Source organism: Osmia lignaria, chromosome 7 (assembly GCF_051020975.1).
Source record: "Osmia lignaria lignaria isolate PbOS001 chromosome 7, iyOsmLign1, whole genome shotgun sequence".
In the NCBI taxonomy this organism is placed as follows: domain Eukaryota; kingdom Metazoa; phylum Arthropoda; class Insecta; order Hymenoptera; family Megachilidae; genus Osmia; species Osmia lignaria.
The window spans coordinates 2610677-2629470 of record NC_135038.1 but is presented as its reverse complement, the minus strand read 5'-3'; the positions used below and the strand labels follow the sequence as shown (position 1 = coordinate 2629470).

Below are 18794 nucleotides of genomic sequence, written 5' to 3'. Positions count from 1 at the left end.
AGATGCGAGCGTCGAGGCGGAACTTCGAATTCCGCGTCGGTAAAACAGTAAACGTTGCATCGAAAATTAGGCCAAATAGAAACTGATTTCAGCGCCACCTCAGTTATTGCATACAACTAACGGCATCCTATTCTACATCACTTTTCGCATACACCTAAATGACAAACGAATGCTACGATAGCTATATTATGTATGTAGCGTCAGTACGTGTTCAAGGGTTGACAGGTGGCAGGGTCATTGCATTTGGGGCTTTGACCTGCTTTTCAAGTCTTTCTCAGGATTCTTTAGGCTATCGATACCCCGAGCCATACGTATGTCATCGGACTTAGGCCGGCGGTAGTTGATACTTGAGGTGCGACGAATTCTAAGAGTCGCGGACGTTTTGTTTATGGAATGGCGATAGAGAGTTCGATCGCCGATCTTCGAAGGAATGCGCCTGTGCCCGATGACCCGAAGTCATGGTGCGGCATGGCACGTGTAAAAAGATAAGGATTTTCTAGAAGGATCTGGCCACGGAGTGAGGAAGATCTTGCATCTTCTGGTAGGAGGACCATGAGGAACGGCATGGCACTTACCCCAGAATCGCGAGAGGAGAAACACCATTTTTTGACATGTACATTACAGTCAAAGTATAAAATACGATACTGCATACATGACCTAGGAAATGTATGAATGACCTAACTCCTTCAGCCAATATTATATATATGTTAGGAATCGGAATTATCGACCGATAATTGCTGGCAGTCAATAGTTCTCCTATTACCGCTTTGTAAAGCGCTCGCTCCTCTGCTGTCCCCACCACCGCTCTTTCTCTCTCTATCCACTGGTTTTCTTACCACGAGCTACGTGCTACTTACTTATTCGAAAGAAACGGAAGAGAAAGGATCGCTAAACAGAAAGAAAGAGAGAGAGAGATACGGAGTGCGGACACAGAGGAACGGGTTGTAACTTAATCCAAAAATCACTCAATTACACTAAATCAACTTTATTCTGTGACTGTAAAATAAACTGACCATTTACAAACTAATAACTGGAAGCTTCAGTCACCCCGATAGCAGTTAAACAATCTAAACTTAAACAATATACATTTCTTGTAATATAACATAACCAAGGGAAGAATATTCCTACAAATCAAATGCCTGAAGTTAGTTTTTTTTTTAATAATGTGTCCCGATATTGTACTCCGAACTCCTACAAATCGAATGCCTAAGGTTAGTTTTTTTTTTAAATAATATGTCCCGATATTGTACTCCGAATTCCTACAAATCTTGCCCTTTCCGACAGAATAGGAAAATAGTAATGTAGCGCTGTTGGAGCATAGGCTTATTAGCGAGGTCGTCAAGGCAATTAGTCTAAATTGTATCATGCTTGGTATCATTTTAATCAGAAAAATCTCACCAATGCATTAGTAAAAGTTTCATTGAGAAAAAGTCAAAAGTAAAAAGGTTTTATCGTTGAATTAGTATTAGTCATACCGATACGTTTCGGCTCCTCGCTTTGAATCCTTGGACCACTCTCTCCTCCACTATCTGTCCCTTTCTATGTTCACGCTTGGCTGGCGCCGCATGTAAACACAGATTAAAACTTCTTTATTGTTAATTCATTTTTTATGAAATTTTTACCAAATTGTTTGTGAAAAACTCCTGATTAAAATAATACCAAACACGACATATGTAGTTTGGTGCCATGGAACTGATGTTTAGATGACAGAGTTCAGAAATAGCAAATACTATTATATGTAAGAATTGTCCAAACCATATCGTGTTTGGTATCATTTTACTCAGAAAAACGTCACAAATATCTTAGTAAAAGTTTTATAAAAAAAAATGAAGAATAACAAACTTCAGTCGTTGCATTAGTATTACCTTCTTGATATATCCGATCCCAGATCATATTACACTACTCGGCGAGCGAACTTCCCGGCATCTCAAAGATGCCCCCCCCCCCCCCCAGTTTACCCACCAGTTGTGGGGATGAGTTTTTCGTTTTCATTGAATCTTTACTATTGACTCAAATGCCTGGGCTTATAGATTTTTAGATATATTATAGAAATCGATATTTTGCACAACTTTTGGTAATTATTGAGATTAGGTTACACCTCACCGATTTTGATGAAATTTAAATATATTGTAAAACTCAACATTTTGAACAACTTTTTCCTATACAAATAACCACCGCTCGGCCTTAGTTATTGAGATATTTTCGAAAAACTGTCGAAACTAATACATTGAATTCTGGCCATCCGTGTGCGTCCGTGACAACGTACGCATTAGTATGGGATCACCGCTTTTCTACTGTTTCTACAGGCAACAGCACGGCGACCGATGACCAATATATACCTTGTGTACTTCTGCATTCATGATTTTAATGTATCGTAGTTATGATGGCAGCTGGGAGTTTAATATAGCCTAACCTAACCCAATCTACTCTACCTAATCAGTGAATTAAGTTAGGTTAGGGTAAAGTGATATTCTGGCGACCAGACACACATACTGGGATTCAAAATCATGAAAATTAGTTAAATTTAATTTTTAAGCCCACCCGTAATATATTGTGATGCCCAGTTTGATCCAATACCTCGATGTTGGATGCAGGAAATGAGGTATCACTTGAATGTATTTAGTTAGAGATCGACGTTACGTGGAAATTAGAAACTTTATTATAAACTCGACGTTGTTACAAAATGCTGTGCGCGTGACAAAACTAAGACTGCCTGAAGAGCTGAAAAATAGGGCTATTTAAGGATTTCAGAAGGTGAACTTTGGGCTTTAGCTGTATAGGGGAGAGTTGGAAGGTAAAGGGTCCAAAGTGAGTAACGGTGAAAGTTGGTGACTAGTGAAAGATAAAGTTTTAGATGAGACAAGAATGAGTAAAAGGAAATATTTGATTATGAGTGTACAGTAAAACCTGGATAAATGCAACCAAGATTGGGACCCAGTGGTTGCATTTATCCAAGCGAGGTGTCGAATCTCGGGTTACACGCGACGACCAGCCAAGCGTGAACGTAGAAAGGGACAGACAGTGGCGGAAAGAGAGAGGTCCGATGATGAAAGGAAAGAGCCGAAACGTATCGGTGTGACTAATACTAATTCAACTATAAAACTTTTTTATTTTTGACTTTTTTTTATTAAAACTTTCACTAACGCATTGGTGAAATTTTTCTGATTCAAATGGTACCAAACACGATATTGTTTCAATTATAATTACTTGCTAAAATTGATGTTAAAGGTTGGCGAAAAGCAACAGAGATCGAAATCAAAACCAGTCGCGGTGTCGGCTCTGGTTTCAAAGGTTTCATTTATCCAGGCAAGGTGTCGATTCTGGGCATTTAATGTTGCATTTATCCAAGCGAGGTGTCGATTCTGCGTCCGTACACATGTTTTGTATTCAGCCGACATGCCGATTCTGTGTCCGTACACATGTTTTGTATTCAGCCGACATGCCGATTCTGTGTCCGTCCACATCTTTTGTATTCAGCCGACATCATTTATATTCAGTCGTGGTGTCAATTCTATGTTGTTTATTCTATTACTATTGTTTATAAATATAATTCAAACTATATTGTGTTTGGTGTCATTTTAATAAGAAAAATCTCACAAATGCATTAGTAAAAGTTTCATTAAGAAAAAGTTAAAAATAAAAAAGTTTTATCGTTCAATTAGTATTAGTCACACCGATATTACGGTCGGTGCATATTACACGGTTTCCTCGTCGAGCGGCTCGGTTCGCCTAGGGGGATCCCTCCAAGTGGAGGGGATAGCGATGTTGCATTTATCCAAGCATTCTTTCGTTGCATTTATCCAGGTTTTACTGTATCACAATATGTATATTTATATTGATGTGGGTCGCCGTACTGCTGCCTGCAAAAACAGTAGAAAAGCGGCGATCCCATACTAATGCATACCTTGTCACGGACACACACGGATGGCCAGAATTCTATGTGTTAGTTTCAACAGTTTTTCGAAAATATCTCGAAAACCAAGGCCGAGCGACGGTTATATGTATAGGAAAAAGTTGTTCAAAATGTCTAATTTTACAACATATTTAAATTTCATCAAAATCGGTGAGGTGTAACCTAATCTTAATAATTACCCAACTTTTTCATTGAACTTGTCACAGTGAAGTTGGCTACAAATTCACTAACACATTCACACCGTGTCGGTGAGTCGATTTCGCCCATCGTCTCACCGACGCAGCGTGAATGTGTTAGTGAATTTGTAGCCAACTTCACTAACACATCCACGCTGCGTTGGTGAGACGATGGACGAGATCGACTCACCGACGCGGCGTGAATGTGTTAGTAAATTTGTAGCCAACTTCACTGCGACAAGTTCAATGCAACTCAAAGTACATGTAAATGATGATCCAAAAATCATCGAAATCGGGGAGGACATATTTGTTCTGCAGTTTTACTAACAAAAAAAAATAATAGCAACAAAAAATAATGATAGAAATAATGATCTCGTGACATATGGGTTGAAAAGCGCTATCGTAGTCGATAGAACGTCGCGTGAAGAAGAAATTCACGCGTCAAAGTCCATCGCCTCTTCCAGGCTCGAGCGTACCGTTCTTCATGATACATTGTATCGTCGTCGCCGGTTCGGTCGACGCATACATATTCACATATACAGGGAGATTCTCTCGGCGCGCAACACAATAGCCGCCCCGCACAATGGAACCCTGCTGTGTTTGCGGGCAAAAAGCCCAGGAGGTCAAGTCGTCGGACCCAAGACTGCTCTGTGTGTTTTGGGTCTGACGACTTGACCTGGGCATTTTGCCCGCAAACACAGCAGGGTTCCATTGTGCGGGGCGGCTATTGTGTTGCGCGCCGAGAGAATCTCCCTGTACGAGCTGCAAATGAGTGCGCGGTCAAGCACAGAAAACGAACAAACTGCCCTCTACAGAAAAAACGAGGAACTTACTTTTCTGGTCTGTTTTACCTTGTTGACATCTTTCCCGAATGAACAATCAACGAAATCGTAGTTCTCAAATTACTTCTAGCTGGAGACTTGTACAATATCAATCATAGTGTCCGTTCGTCTAGTGAAAAAGCACTAAAGGGGAAGGTGCCCCTACCACCGGGTCACGCGCGTGCGCGCAGCCATTATGCCCCGTTCGCATGAGAAACACCTTTGTATTTCAGGAGAAAAGAAATTTTTTCAAATAAATGCTTAATCGGAGAAGTGAGGCGGTTCATTCCTCAACGAGTAAAATATATAATCAGCACCATTAAAAACTCGGTTGTCGAAATAATTAATTGCGCCGAGCCTCGGACGGCGAAGGTGGCTCCCTCCGCCCTATAGGATGGTGCACGAAACTGCGAACGCAGACCGTGATTCCATACCGAACCGGAAGCTGCATAAGAGCCTCTCTCTCGCACTGTAACTTCTGTCCTTGTTTAGCCCCATTTCACTCCGACTCCAGGCTCGTCGAATGCCATCCTTGTCGTTTCGCTTACGTCGAGATAGCGCGAAACTGCCCCTCGTTTGAATGCCTCGATTACTTCTTAGCCACTTAAAAATTGTTTAAACTATTACAAAAAGTTGTAAACGAAAAACTTTAAACACTTGAAAATGAAAATAGAAAATGGTCTGTTGTTTAAGACACTGCAACGTGTTACGAAATATAACGGTACGGTCTGTTTTTGGGACAATTATTGTTGTTGTTAATTCCATTTATCGTTTTCTTTAATTAAAAGCTCATATTTATTAACCCGATCAAATATTATTATAAACAATTACTCTTTACATTATATTCTTTTAACATTTGTATCTAAAATAGTCATTCACGTTAATTAAGATTGATTACTATTGAATACAAATGATTTTCAAAATTATCTGTTACCTACAAGTAGAGAAAGTGGAGAGGAACAAAGGGAACTGGGTATGAAAAATTGAAGATTTTTATTATAGAGCTGCATCCACGTTCAAGAGTTTGATGGTTCTGAAAAGAGCCGTTTGTTTGCTAATTTCATGACTCGCGAATCAGCAATATTTCGCGAGGGAGAATTACGCGAGTAAACGAGCGACGAGCATTCATAACAACCCGTTGCTCAGACCTACGCTACGATTTCATTCACTTTTATCAGAGCGGTGTAACAACAAATTATTCGGCGGTGATGGGAAACATTTTTCATCTGTCACGAATGATTTACATACACTCCTTTCCTTTTTCGTTTTTTGCTTGTGTATCTAATAAAAGAGTTCCTACGTTTGATAAAAAATTAATAACTTCCAAAACACAATTAGTATGCAATCGAAGGACTGGAACCTAGAAGAACAGTGTCAAACAAACAAAACATGATACCGCAAGCAAAATCGTTCGAGATGTTTGGTGTTTGCACATGTCGCTCGTTCGATGACCAGTAAATGTGTAACTGCGTAGCATAAAAAAAATAAAACGCAGACAATGCGCGAGTGCCATTGACTCGCGAAAATTCTCTGTTTCTTGGACACCCCCCCCCCCCTCCCCCACCACCACCACCCCACTACCGCGGAAACAGAAGCTATATTAACGGGAGGGTGCAGAGTAATCAATCAATCGATCTGTTGAATATGGATCTAAAATTATCTCATACGCAGCGAGTACGAATAGTTACATTATACTCGGACGCGGGGTGGACTATTCAGCAAATAGCTGAGAGGGTGGGGTGTAGCTCCACAACTGTGCGTCGGTGGATTAGGAGATGGCAGGAAGAAGGAGAAGAAGGGCTTGAAAGTCGCTATGGACCACGACAGGTGTCGAAGAGGACTACCGCCGAACAGGACACGGCACTCGTCGGCCAAATTGCTGAAGATTCCTTTCTTCCGGCGACAGAAGCCAGGAATAATCTTGGTTTGCCGATTTCCGCGTCGACCGCTAGACGCCGCCTCCACGAAGCAGGTTTAAGGTGCTATCGGTCGGCGCGAAAAATGGCTTCAACGCAACAGCACCGCGAAGCCCGTGTGGGCTTCGCGTTGCAAGAGTTGACGACGTCGCCGGAAGAATGGGATCGCACAATTTGGACCGACGAGAAGGTGTTCTCCTCGGCACCTGATCGTCGAGTCCACGTATGGCGACCGCCAAACCAGCGGCTTGATCCGGAGTATGTCGTCCACAGCGATCGACAAGGTCGAGTCAAGTGCGCGATGTGGGGGTGGATCACCTCAAACTCGCTTGGAGAATTGATCGAGGTGTCGTCCAAAATGAACTCTGAGGAATACATTGAAATTTTGGAAGACTTTTTCCTCCCGAGTCTTCGCGCGATGTATTCCGAGGAGGACATGCCCACCTTTCGATTCGTCCAAGACAAGAGTGCGGTGCACACCTCCCGCATCGTGCAGCACTGGTTCGACCAACATCCGGAGATCATTGTCCTCGATTGGCCGGCGAAGTCACCGGACCTCAATCTCATTGAAAATGTTTGGAGTGAGATTGAGAGAAGGTGGCTTCCTGGCCATGAGAGGACGCGGATCTCCTTGGTCAGTCACGCTGTGCGCGTCTGGGAGGAACTCCGGATCAACCCGCACTTCTTCTCCAACTTGCGTAAGTCCATACCTGATCGACTGACGCAAGTTGTGGAGAATAAAGGGTATTGGACCAAATATTAGATATAGAGATCGTTCAGACTCGGCGGGAGTATAACTGGCAAGGGGAAGAATTCCCTTTGCCAATTATACTCCCACCGAATCTGAACGATCCTTATCGATCACGTTAAAGGTTCGACAGGTCACCGAGCACGATTTCATGTGGATACATGCGGGGCAGTGACCTCAGAAATGTTAAGACGGCTATAAATTCTTGTAATTCGCACTCTTAATTTTTGTTACGTTTTGTGCCTAATAAATTCTGTTTCTGTCTGTTTCAGCAATGACGATATTATTTTGATGGGCGAAGTACGCTCGGTGTAGTGCTCCACAGAGATCCACCCCGCGTCCTTGTGACGAATCCGTGACACGAAATCACCAAACTGGATTTCCAGTCACGAGAGAGTCACGAAACTAGCAAAGATACGGCTATTTTCAGAGCCATCAAACTCTTGAACGTGGATGCAGCTCTATAATAAAAATCTTCAATTTTTCATACCCAGTTCCCTTTGTTCCTCTCCACTTTCTCTACTTGTAGGTAACAGATAATTTTGAAAATCATTTGTATTCAATAGTAATCAATCTTAATTAACGTGAATGACTATTTTAGATACAAATGTTAAAAGAATATAATGTAAAGAGTAATTGTTTATAATAATATTTGATCGGGTTAATAAATATGAGCTTTTAATTAAAGAAAACGATAAATGGAATTAACAACAACAATAATTGTCCCAAAAACAGACCGTACCGTTATATTTCGTAACACGTTGCAGTGTCTTAAACAACAGACCATTTTCTATTTTCATTTTCAAGTGTTTAAAGTTTTTCGTTTACAACTTTTTGTAATAGTTTAAACAATTTTTAAGTGGCTAAGAAGTAATCGAGGCATTCAAACGAGGGGCAGTTTCGCGCTATCTCGACGTAAGCGAAACGACAAGGATGGCATTCGACGAGCCTGGAGTCGGAGTGAAATGGGGCTAAACAAGGACAGAAGTTACAGTGCGAGAGAGAGGCTCTTATGCAGCTTCCGGTTCGGTATGGAATCACGGTCTGCGTTCGCAGTTTCGTGCACCATCCTATAGGGCGGAGGGAGCCACCTTCGCCGTCCGAGGCTCGACGCAATTAATTATTTCGACAACCGAGTTTTTAATGGTGCTGATTATATATTTTACTCGTTGAGGAATGAACCGCCTCACTTCTCCGATTAAGCATTTATTTGAAAAAATTTCTTTTCTCCTGAAATACAAAGGTGTTTCTCATGCGAACGGGGCATAATGGCTGCGCGCACGCGCGTGACCCGGTGGTAGGGGCACCTTCCCCTTTAGTGCTTTTTCACTAGACGAACGGACACTATGATTGATATTGTACATCATCCCTTGGGTGCTCGTTTTATTCTATCCAACCCAAAGAATATTAGTCTGGTACCTATTTGGACATACGATTCACAGAAATGTTTATATTACAAATAAATCAATGCAGACGAGTCCGATTCGCCATTTTCTTGACCGTTGACAGAAAAAAATTTCAATATTTTATAACTTTTTTACGATTTGGATAATATAAGGACCAGGCTAATATTCTTTAGGACCTCCTGAACACATCCCTCGAATTTTTTTGCATTCTGCTTAGAAATGACTCGCGTCTAGGGATTTTTCTAGGAACTGTCGGTAAGGTTTTCGAGGCCGAACTCCGAATTCCGTATCGGTAAATCAGTCAGCGTTTCATTGAAAATTAGGCCGAACATCAAAGTTGCGACTGTGAATACCGCCCTAGGTGATATTAATATAACGTGTATTATGTATAATTTATGTAGAATTTAATGTTAAATTGTTCAATTACACAATTTATATTTTATTAGGAAAATGTAACTCATGATTTGTAAAGTTTTTATATTTCTCTGCATAAAGATTTTCAAAACATCGCGCACAGCGCAGGCCAACGGGCGAGTGCGCATGTGTAATTAAACAAAGGCACTAGGAACTTATATCATCGATATATACATACATACATAAATACATATGTCAAGGGACGCGTGCAGTATTGAGGATTAGAAAAAAGCATAGTATTTTGGTTTACTAACCACTACAGTTGACATTGTTTTAATATTTTTAATTCTTATAATAGCTTTAGCATGACGTCAGCAATAGAATCTATGGTAGTAGACGAAAAACAGCTACCAGAAAAACCAATAGACAGAGAAAAAGTAAGTAGTAATACAGTATTTGAGAAATATCCATGGATTTATAGTCTTTTTACAACATTTGAATATCTGTTTAATTAAGTAATATTAAAATTATATTATTTTTATTAACATTTCTAGACATGTCCACTTTTACTTCGAGTATTTTGCAATACAGGACGACATCATAATATAATGGAATACAGTAGAGGAAATGTTCCCTCAAATGAGTTACAAATATATACATGGTAAAATTTTTTATTAATATCTATAGGTTTTACGTTAATATCTCATAAATTTTTTAATTAAATACATTTACAAGTATTGAGTCAAATTAATTTATTTCATATACTTGCAGGATGGATGCTACTTTAAGAGAAATTACAGGATTAGTTAAAGAAGTAAATCCAGATGCTAGAAGTAAGGGAACATATTTTGATTTTTCATTAGTAACTCCAGAATTACGAAATTCTGGATATCGTATGCGTGAAATTGGGGTTACCTGTTCAGGACAGAAAGGTGCTGATGATAACAAAACACTTGCACAAGCAAGGTATACATTTTTTAATAAATAAACTTAAGTTTAAGGTGAATGAAGTAATTTCATTTATTTATGTAATTGTAGGTTTACAATTGGTGATTATCTAGATATATCTATTACACCACCAAATCGGCAACCAGCAATTAGGCGAGGTGCATTACGTCAGTATTGATCCAAATAACAAAAATTATACCCTCCATAAATTATTTCAATAATTCAGTAATTTTGTATTAATAAAAAATATTTAATTCAAAAGCTGTTGTTATGTTATTAGTGTGTGATTTATTTTTCTAACCTTAAAATTACTTTTCTTTTTTATTACCACTGTCATCATACATATTTTTACTATTTATTGTTACAATTAATTGTAGTTTAATTCTAACTTCTACTATTTGAAAGTGTTCAAAAATATTTTAGTTTCATTTTTCTGCTAACTTACCAAAACACAGGAAATACATGATTATAAAATACAATGTAATCTATTTACAATAACAATATAAATTATTAGCAAAATGATTGTACATAGAAAATTAATATAATTGTAATTTAATTTTGGTTTATTATTTAATCCCTTTGAAACATACTGAGTATTTTACCATGAATAATAATAAATTAAGTACGTTTGAAAGGTATAGAATCAAATAAATACAAAGTGGTAAATAAAATGCAACTTAATTTATAATTTTAGTTTTAAATAAACTTTTTTATTTAGTGAAAATACCTAATATCAATGAATATTCAATCAAATACTTTAAATACTCTGAATATAGTTTACACATGTCTTATCTTAAACATTCAGACTGTTAATGATTTTTAGTCTTATTTCTGGTAATTCTTTAAATCTTTCTTTTATATGTACTTTATCTGACAAAATATGGAGAATAAAGAAAACAATGAGAAGCTATTAAATTGTATGATAAAAGGTAAAGTTTTATTTGACAAAATTTATTTACTGAACCAATATACACAATGCCTTTTGAATTAATGATTCATAGAAAATTTACATTTGTTCAGAAATGCTTTGATGCCACATTTAATTAAATAAGTGTAAAAGTTTAAGTTGTTGAATACAAAAAAGTATAAAATATATCAAGTTTTATTTAATAACACTATTAACTTCAAATAAGTACAATTAATATTTTCTAATATTAACTGATGACATAATTTTTAGTATATCAAAATTGTGTAAGTTATTATTTACATATGTGTAGGTCCTGGTCCTAAGTATAAATTAAGGACTTTAGTTGGATACGAAGAACATTGTCTTTCTCGAAAGAGAGGTCCAGCTTATACTATAAGACCTCGTACAGAGCTTCATATGCGAAGTATTGGTCCTGGACCACAATACAATGTTTCAAAACTGACAAAATATGGAGTAGATAAGCCACCTGCATATACAATAGCTCCTCGAGAACCTTTTAGATGTAGGTATATTTATTCTAATTCATTTCCTGGAGACATGAAATATGCTTTACTGAATGAGAATATATTAAAAACAGTACCATTTATTATGAACATCAAACATGATTTTAAACATTGTTAATTATTTTTGTACTAATTCCTTTTTGTATTATTCAATAAATGTTTAATCCAAATATAACATTAGTGAAGTTAGTTGAAACAAGACTGGCAATTCATGTAATTTGTTTAAAAATATTTAATTATTTTCAATAAAATATATATTCATCCCGTAAAGTAATTCTTTATAGTAAGAGATTCAGGACCAGGACCAGGAGCACATTACCCAGAATTATGTCTTCCAATGAATCATGATGTTAGACCTCCTGCTTACACTATTAAATCAAGAACTAAAAAAGGACTAAGCGATAGTGGGCCTGGTCCAAATGTGTACATTTTACCTTCATGTATAGGACCTAAAATTCCTGACAAAGAAGCTCAAGGTGCTTTTTCCATGTATGTATATAAATTTAAAATTTATATTAAATTACAAACTTTCTAAATAAGTTAAATAAACGATTAAACTACAAAAACTACATCTAATAAAATTATTTTATTTAGGCTATGATTTGTGTATATTTATAAAAATAATATTTGTAGAAATAACAGTTTTAAATATACTTTTAATTGTATGTAATATACATGATTTTATTTTATTTATTACTTGATTATTAATTGTGATACTTATTAATTATTCTGTAATTTATTTGTTCTTGTAAATATGTAATGCAAATATTTTATTCAAACTGAATTCCACTATAATATTAAAATGTAGAAGTTACAAAAGCAATTAAATTACATTAACCAAAAAACAAGTTGAAGTGTTTTCTTTGATTTTTGTATTAACGGTTATCCATAAAAGATTAAAAACAAAATAAAATCAATTGCAAAATTATAGTTAAAAATAAGTACAACATTATAGATCTGGCCCGCATAAAATACGCCAAGAAGATGTTGGCCCAGGACCAGCAGCATACACAAATATACGAACTGACCTTATAAAACATAGCTCTCCAGCATTTAGTTTAAAATGGAGATATCACAGAATAGATACAGATGTAAGTCCAATGCCATATTTTCCACAGTATAATAAAGGAAGACGAGCACCTACCTACTCCTTTGGTATAAAACATAGTGAATGTGCTGGAATACCTATCACAGAATTAGATGAAGATTGATGTTGTATATTTAATTTTATAAATTACTAAGAAGTGTCTACTTAATGTTTATACAATGGTTTTATACAGAATATTTACAATATTTGTAATGTCAAATTTTTATAATTTGCTTTATATAATTAAAATATGTTACATAAAATCTAATTGATTCTTGCACATCTTTTTGTCCGTCTTCAAAACGCATAATCCATTTATTAACAAAAAGTATTCCTCTTACAAAAGAATTCTCATTGTAATAAGTTTGAAAAATCAATTTCTTTTTCTTTTGTATAAATAAAAAATATAAGATTTCAGAAATGTACTTCTAAAATTTTGATGTGGAGCTTATAGGAGTAACAAAGTTACAGTCCTTTAAGGTCGAAGCCATACGATCTCTTGTTTTACATGAGCTTAATTAGGAGATGTGACTGTTTCAGCCAATAATACGTTACAGCTGAAAGTACGGATGAAATATGATCAATCAGACCCGCATTCCTTTCACATTCAATCTTTTTAGCTCTGTATACATACACTGTTGGCCAAAAGCTTCCCCTTGCTCCTAATCGCAGAAACGCAAAATGGTACAACCACAAAATTTCATATAGAAGTAGATAATGTACAAAAAATTGCGAACTCACCAGGACAGCTCTCAATGCGTAGCATATGTACAGCTTAAAGTACAGCAGTTACACGGTGGGAGGAGGAGTTGAATAGGTGTTGGATGATAGTTCAAAGGATTGCCATCCGTGCTGTATTACCCTTGCCATCTATGTATATCATTTGCCACCTTTGGTACCATTAGCCTACCTCTGCCATCACTATCACATGGTGTGCACAAGTCGAATTAGTTTATATAGCTCTACGGCGTCATTACTGGCTGACTGACTCCTTTTTTCCCCCACTACCTTCCCCTGCAATCCCCTTAATCCTTCCATCTCGTAACGCCGTACCTGGGAATCATCAAGTCCAAGATACCACTTCAGGCTCTAGAATCTTTGTGACGTATTCAGTGCTTGTCGTACGCGCTAACTTTTCAAACCATTACATTTATCTGAAGGTGTCAGTAGTGTACGTTTTCCTTGTCTTCATCCATGAGCCCCAGCCTCCAGACAGAACCATGACTCAGAACACATAATTTGTTACCACTCTGTTCTCCAGTCTTGCCGTGTGGATTACCATTTGAACCGTTCACGACAGTGTCTAGTAATCAGAGGTAGTTTAACGTGCAGTCAGCTCATTGGGATTCTTATTCACTAAAATCTCTCGGCGACACACCATTGACGCTGTAGAAGAGTCCCGGGCACTCATAGGCACACTATCCGGAACTTTTATGAGATGTCATTGCACCTGAGCCCTTACTGAAAACATCTATAGCCCAAACAAAAGATTCCTTCCCGCGGAATAGTCAATATTACCGACCGGGAGGGTGAAGCGCGAGGACTCTTTCCTTTATTGAAAGGTCGCGACTAGTGGGCTGGATTTAGCTGGAAGTAAAGCTCCTAGGATAGGTGGACCGTCGCCCCTGAAACGTGAACGTCGCCCCTTAGGATGTGTCCGAGTCACCCTTTTCCGCTCTCACTGTTTGAGCTCCAGATTATTACACCCTTGAACCTCCTCCACGGCTTTTTCTTGCTCCATTATTTTCTTACAGAAAGAAGCAAAAGCTTTCTACGATCTCTCGTTGCCGAGTATCTCCTTGACGGCTGTAGTGAGTGAGAGGACCCATCCAATAACTTCCCTCTGGGCTGTCCATCGGTCCAAGAAAACGAGGCACTCTTGCAGTGTATACTGGATTGAATTACACATCGTTCTACAGTAGTGGCAATTTAATGCCGCCTCCTTGCCGAGTTAGCATAGGTATTCAATGAGCATTCGCGCCCGATAAGTACTGTAACCACGCGGTAGGTGGACCATTCGAAGCCGCAGTTTTACGTCTTTCGTTTTCGATGATGCCGCCATAATTGGGCGTTAAACGATGTTACTGTTTTGGGGGTGCTCAGAGCATCATACAGGGTGGACGATTTATCTGAAGACATTGAAATATCTCGAGAACTATGCATCGGATCAAAAACAGTGGGTAATGAAAGTTGTTCGTCTCGAAGAAGGACATTCAATGATACCAAACTCGACAACCTACCGCCACCCGCTGGGGGTGAGGGTGGTGGAAGATAAAAAACTTAAATGGGAACCCCCATTTTTTATTGCAGATTTGGATTCTCCAGAAAAATGTACTCCAATTTGACCTACGGGTTTTTGCATTTTGGTTCACAGATGGTGCTATAATCGACAAAAATCGAAATGGGTAAAAAATCGTTGAAAATTCAGATCAGAAAAATAAAAGTGGACGTATTTGATATTTTTAAAAATGCTATTCAATAACCCCCATCTCTTGGGGGTGGGAGAGGGAATTATTTCAAAATCTTCAATGGGAAATCCTTTTTTATAGTAAATCTTGGTCCTCCATTGATTTGATATTATTGGTGTAATTTCTTTCACAGATGTCACTGCAATTGAAAACAGTTGGAAAAATTCATTGGTTTGTTTATCAATAAATTAAAAACTACTTTTAGCGTTATCCAGGAACAACGACGTGGACGTAGTATTTTTCTGCTCCCTTTGGGGTGCTTTTTTAATGTGAGTCCTCTTGCCCATTTTGATTTTTGTCGATTACAGCGCCATCTGTGAACCAAAATGCAAAAACCCGTAGGTCAAATTGGGGTACTTTTGGTAATTATTTAGTAGTTTGCCCTCCTCATCGATTTTCGTGACCTTGAAACATGTTGTCAAGGTCATCATTCTGAACAATTTTTCCCTATACATATTACCGCCGCTCGGCCTTAGTTTCCGAGATATTTGCAAAAATCTTTAGTTAAACTTAGATTACGAGTACACTGTATTCTGGGAAAAATGGAGACTGAATGGTGATTGAAGTGGTTTGAGGTTAGGGTTAGGGTCAGGATCAGTATTAGGGTTTTATTAATTATTATTAGGTTTTATTAATTCTTTCACCTTACATATATTGTATACCAGTTATCCATTTTGGGTTTCGTCAAAAATCGGAAACATTTCGGCCATCATGTCGAAAAATGCCATTATACGCTCATTAACATCATGTTGACGTCGGAATCAAAACTCAGCTATGTATCCCACGTAATGAAACGTACGAGTTCCATAACGAGTTCTCGTAGCTCTCGTATTACGCCATGTACGCTCTAAATCTAAACCTAACTTAAAACTAACGTAATCCTAACCCTAACCTCAAACCACTTCAATCACTCTTTCAATCACCATTCAGTCTCCATTTTTCCCAGAATACAGTGTACTGGTGACATAAGTATAACTACAATTTTTTACGAATATCTCGAAAACTAAGGCCGAGCGGTGGTAACATGTATAGGGAAAAATTGTTCAGAATGATGACCTTGACAACTTATTTCAAGATCACGAAAATCGGCGAGGAGGGCAAACTTCTAAATAATTACCGTATTTTTTTCTGGAGAATCCAAATCTGCAATAAAAAATTAGGGTTCCCATTTAAGTTTTTTATCTTTCCCCACCCTCACCCCCAGCGGGTGGCGGGGGGGGGGGGGGGGGGGGGGGTAGAGTTTGGTATCATTTAATGTCCTCCTTCGAGACGAACAACTTTCATTACCCACTTTTTTTGATCCGATGCATAGTTCTCGAGATATTTCAATGTCTTCAGATAAATCGTCCACCCTGTATAGTCTGTGCTATCTTTCAGGCCAAACACGTTTCATACAGCAGCCGATTTAACTGAACCAGCTCCATGTAAGAACGTGACTCGGTTATCCGACGCAACCTTGAAAAACGAGGAGAGGAGCATACTCTGTCTGCTTGTACTGCGTCGATGTTTTCTCCTGCAACTCGTTTCTGAAGTATGGTTATTGGGTAACCAACACGACTAGTTATAGGATAACAAACACCATAGACTCATCCTCAACCAAACACCCTAATCTAGATTCCTAGTTCCTTAATCACCCTGTACTTCGTATCTTTTCTTAGTAACACTCTTCGTTGACCATTATCCCCACTGTTACCCATCCTCACAAATAGAATACAAAAGCTCACAAAACCACAGAGCCCAGAGAACTCGGTTTACGGACCGTTTATCGAATACCAATTCATCGAATGACAATTCACCGAAGACAATTCACCGAATGGACAATTTATCGAATGGATATTTCACCGTATACCGATTCACCAAATACCACTTCACCGAACGCAGATTTCACCGAATGAGACAATTCATCGAATGTTTTTGATCTTATTTTATGTTTTTGTGTCTACTTGCCTTTTTTGTTTTGATTTTATTTTGTTTAATGACATCTTTTTTACATTTACAATTTGATCCTAACTTTCTTTTTCACGGGGGAATCTTCTACAAGACACCCCATCTTCTAAAATCCCCACAGTGGCCTACACTACCCACAACCTAACCCTAACTCTAACCCTAACCCTAACCTAAGTGTGAAAATAACCTCTAAATACATATTTTAAACTGAAAGGTACCTTAAGCGTATTATCAATTATCAATTTTCGATGAACTGTCAATTCCGGGAATTGTTTTCGGTGAACAGCATTCGGTGATTTGTGTTCGGTGAATTGTCTTTCGATGAACGGCATTCGGTGAACTGGATGGATACCGAAGTTCAGTAGACTCCCGTAAAACGTGAATTCCTATATAATATTGCGGCCACTGTTTTCATATAATGCGAATCCCCGTACAACGCATATACAGGGAGATTCTCTCGGCGCGCAACACAATAGCCGCCCCGCACAATGGAACCCTGCTGTGTTTGCAGGCAAAAAGCCCAGGTCAAGTCATCGGACCCAAAACACACAGAGCAGTCTTGGGTCCGGCGACTTGACCTCCTGGGCTTTTTGCCCGCAAACACAGCAGGGTTCCATTGTGCGGGGCGGCTATTGTGTTGCGCGCCGAGAGAATCTCCCTGTATATATGTTACTTATTTTTTTTAAAACTGTTCTATTTGTAAAGCATAGAAAATAAAAGTTGGCATGGCAATAATAATTCCAAACATATTATTTTAGATTACTCACGTTATACGAGAAAAATTATTGTAATACGAATTCATACAACACGTAACATATTAACCGTGTTATACAGGAGTCTATTGTAATAGGTCTGTTGGTCCCATTATGTTGTGACCTCCATCGCCTCTTTCGAGGCTTCCCTTATTATCACAGGTAGTGCTGCATTGAACGCCATCTTTTTATCACTTTTTACACGTGTTGTACTGATTGAAGTTGCCAGTGCTCCTTTGCTCTTATTTGAGTGCTTTTGGGAAGAGGGTGCACAATTATGGCTCCGTGCCCTAGATCTGGTTGGCATCTTAAAATCCGCATAAGGTCCGATGCAGACGAACGACATTGTCGTGCGATTGTGTGTATGTATATCTTTCTTTGTACAGGGTGTAAAAAAATTAAATGTCACGACCTATATGGGGTGATTCTACACCTCTGGATCGGTGGAGATCTGTCAAAGAAAGCGACCGCAAAATTGACCTTGACCCCTAATTTCAAGGTCAAACTTTTTTATTGGCTTATCGTATAGTGCTCATCAAGGGGATAAAAAGTCTGAAAGGAACCATGTGCCGGAAATCAACCCTTCTCCTGGAAAAAAGCCGTCAAAGTTTCCATATACCATAATGCATTAAACGTTGAGTCGCCCAGTACCCCTCTCCAGTGATCTTGGCGCGGTAGTCTCGCGTATCGCTCGAGTTTCACGGTATAGGACAATTCTTGAATTTCAGTCACAATGCCAGCATATAGGAAGGGTAAATTCTAAGAGAGCCTATTTAAAAAGATAAAATAACTACTACGTGTAAAAGAAAATAATAATGAATTTAATT

General features: G+C 38.3%; 2 protein-coding genes and 1 long non-coding RNA gene across 10 annotated transcripts; 2 read left to right on the top strand and 1 right to left on the bottom strand.

The window, feature by feature from the left end:
• Positions 1-9392: 9392 nt before the first annotated feature.
• On the top strand, positions 9393-10529 carry Bin1 (histone deacetylase complex subunit SAP18). The gene is made up of 4 exons (XM_034336317.2): positions 9393-9771; positions 9889-9995; positions 10106-10300; positions 10373-10529. Exons 1-4 carry the CDS (start codon positions 9700-9702, stop codon positions 10458-10460), a joined length of 462 nt encoding a protein of 153 aa, XP_034192208.1. The 5' UTR covers positions 9393-9699; the 3' UTR covers positions 10461-10529.
• Positions 10530-11075: 546 nt separating this feature from the next.
• LOC117609701 (ciliary microtubule associated protein 1B-like) lies at positions 11076-12924 on the top strand. Its single transcript, XM_034336316.2, has 4 exons — positions 11076-11211; positions 11500-11712; positions 11998-12202; positions 12669-12924. The coding sequence occupies exons 1-4, from the start codon at positions 11163-11165 to the stop codon at positions 12922-12924; spliced, it is 723 nt and encodes a 240-aa protein (XP_034192207.1). The 5' UTR covers positions 11076-11162.
• LOC117609703 (uncharacterized) lies at positions 12760-18622 on the bottom strand. 8 transcript variants are annotated; one of them, XR_013062351.1, is made up of 4 exons: positions 16560-17780; positions 15468-15582; positions 13542-15407; positions 13015-13462 (listed from the first exon to the last, which is right to left on the bottom strand). It is a non-coding gene; the product is annotated as an uncharacterized LOC117609703 (long non-coding RNA). The 8 variants fall into 8 exon arrangements; XR_004582647.2 differs by lacking the exon at positions 16560-17780 and adding an exon at positions 12760-12898 and having other exon boundaries at positions 13227-13462; positions 13542-16451; XR_013062355.1 differs by lacking the exons at positions 15468-15582; positions 16560-17780 and adding an exon at positions 17983-18622 and having other exon boundaries at positions 13542-14691.
• Positions 18623-18794: the final 172 nt, after the last annotated feature.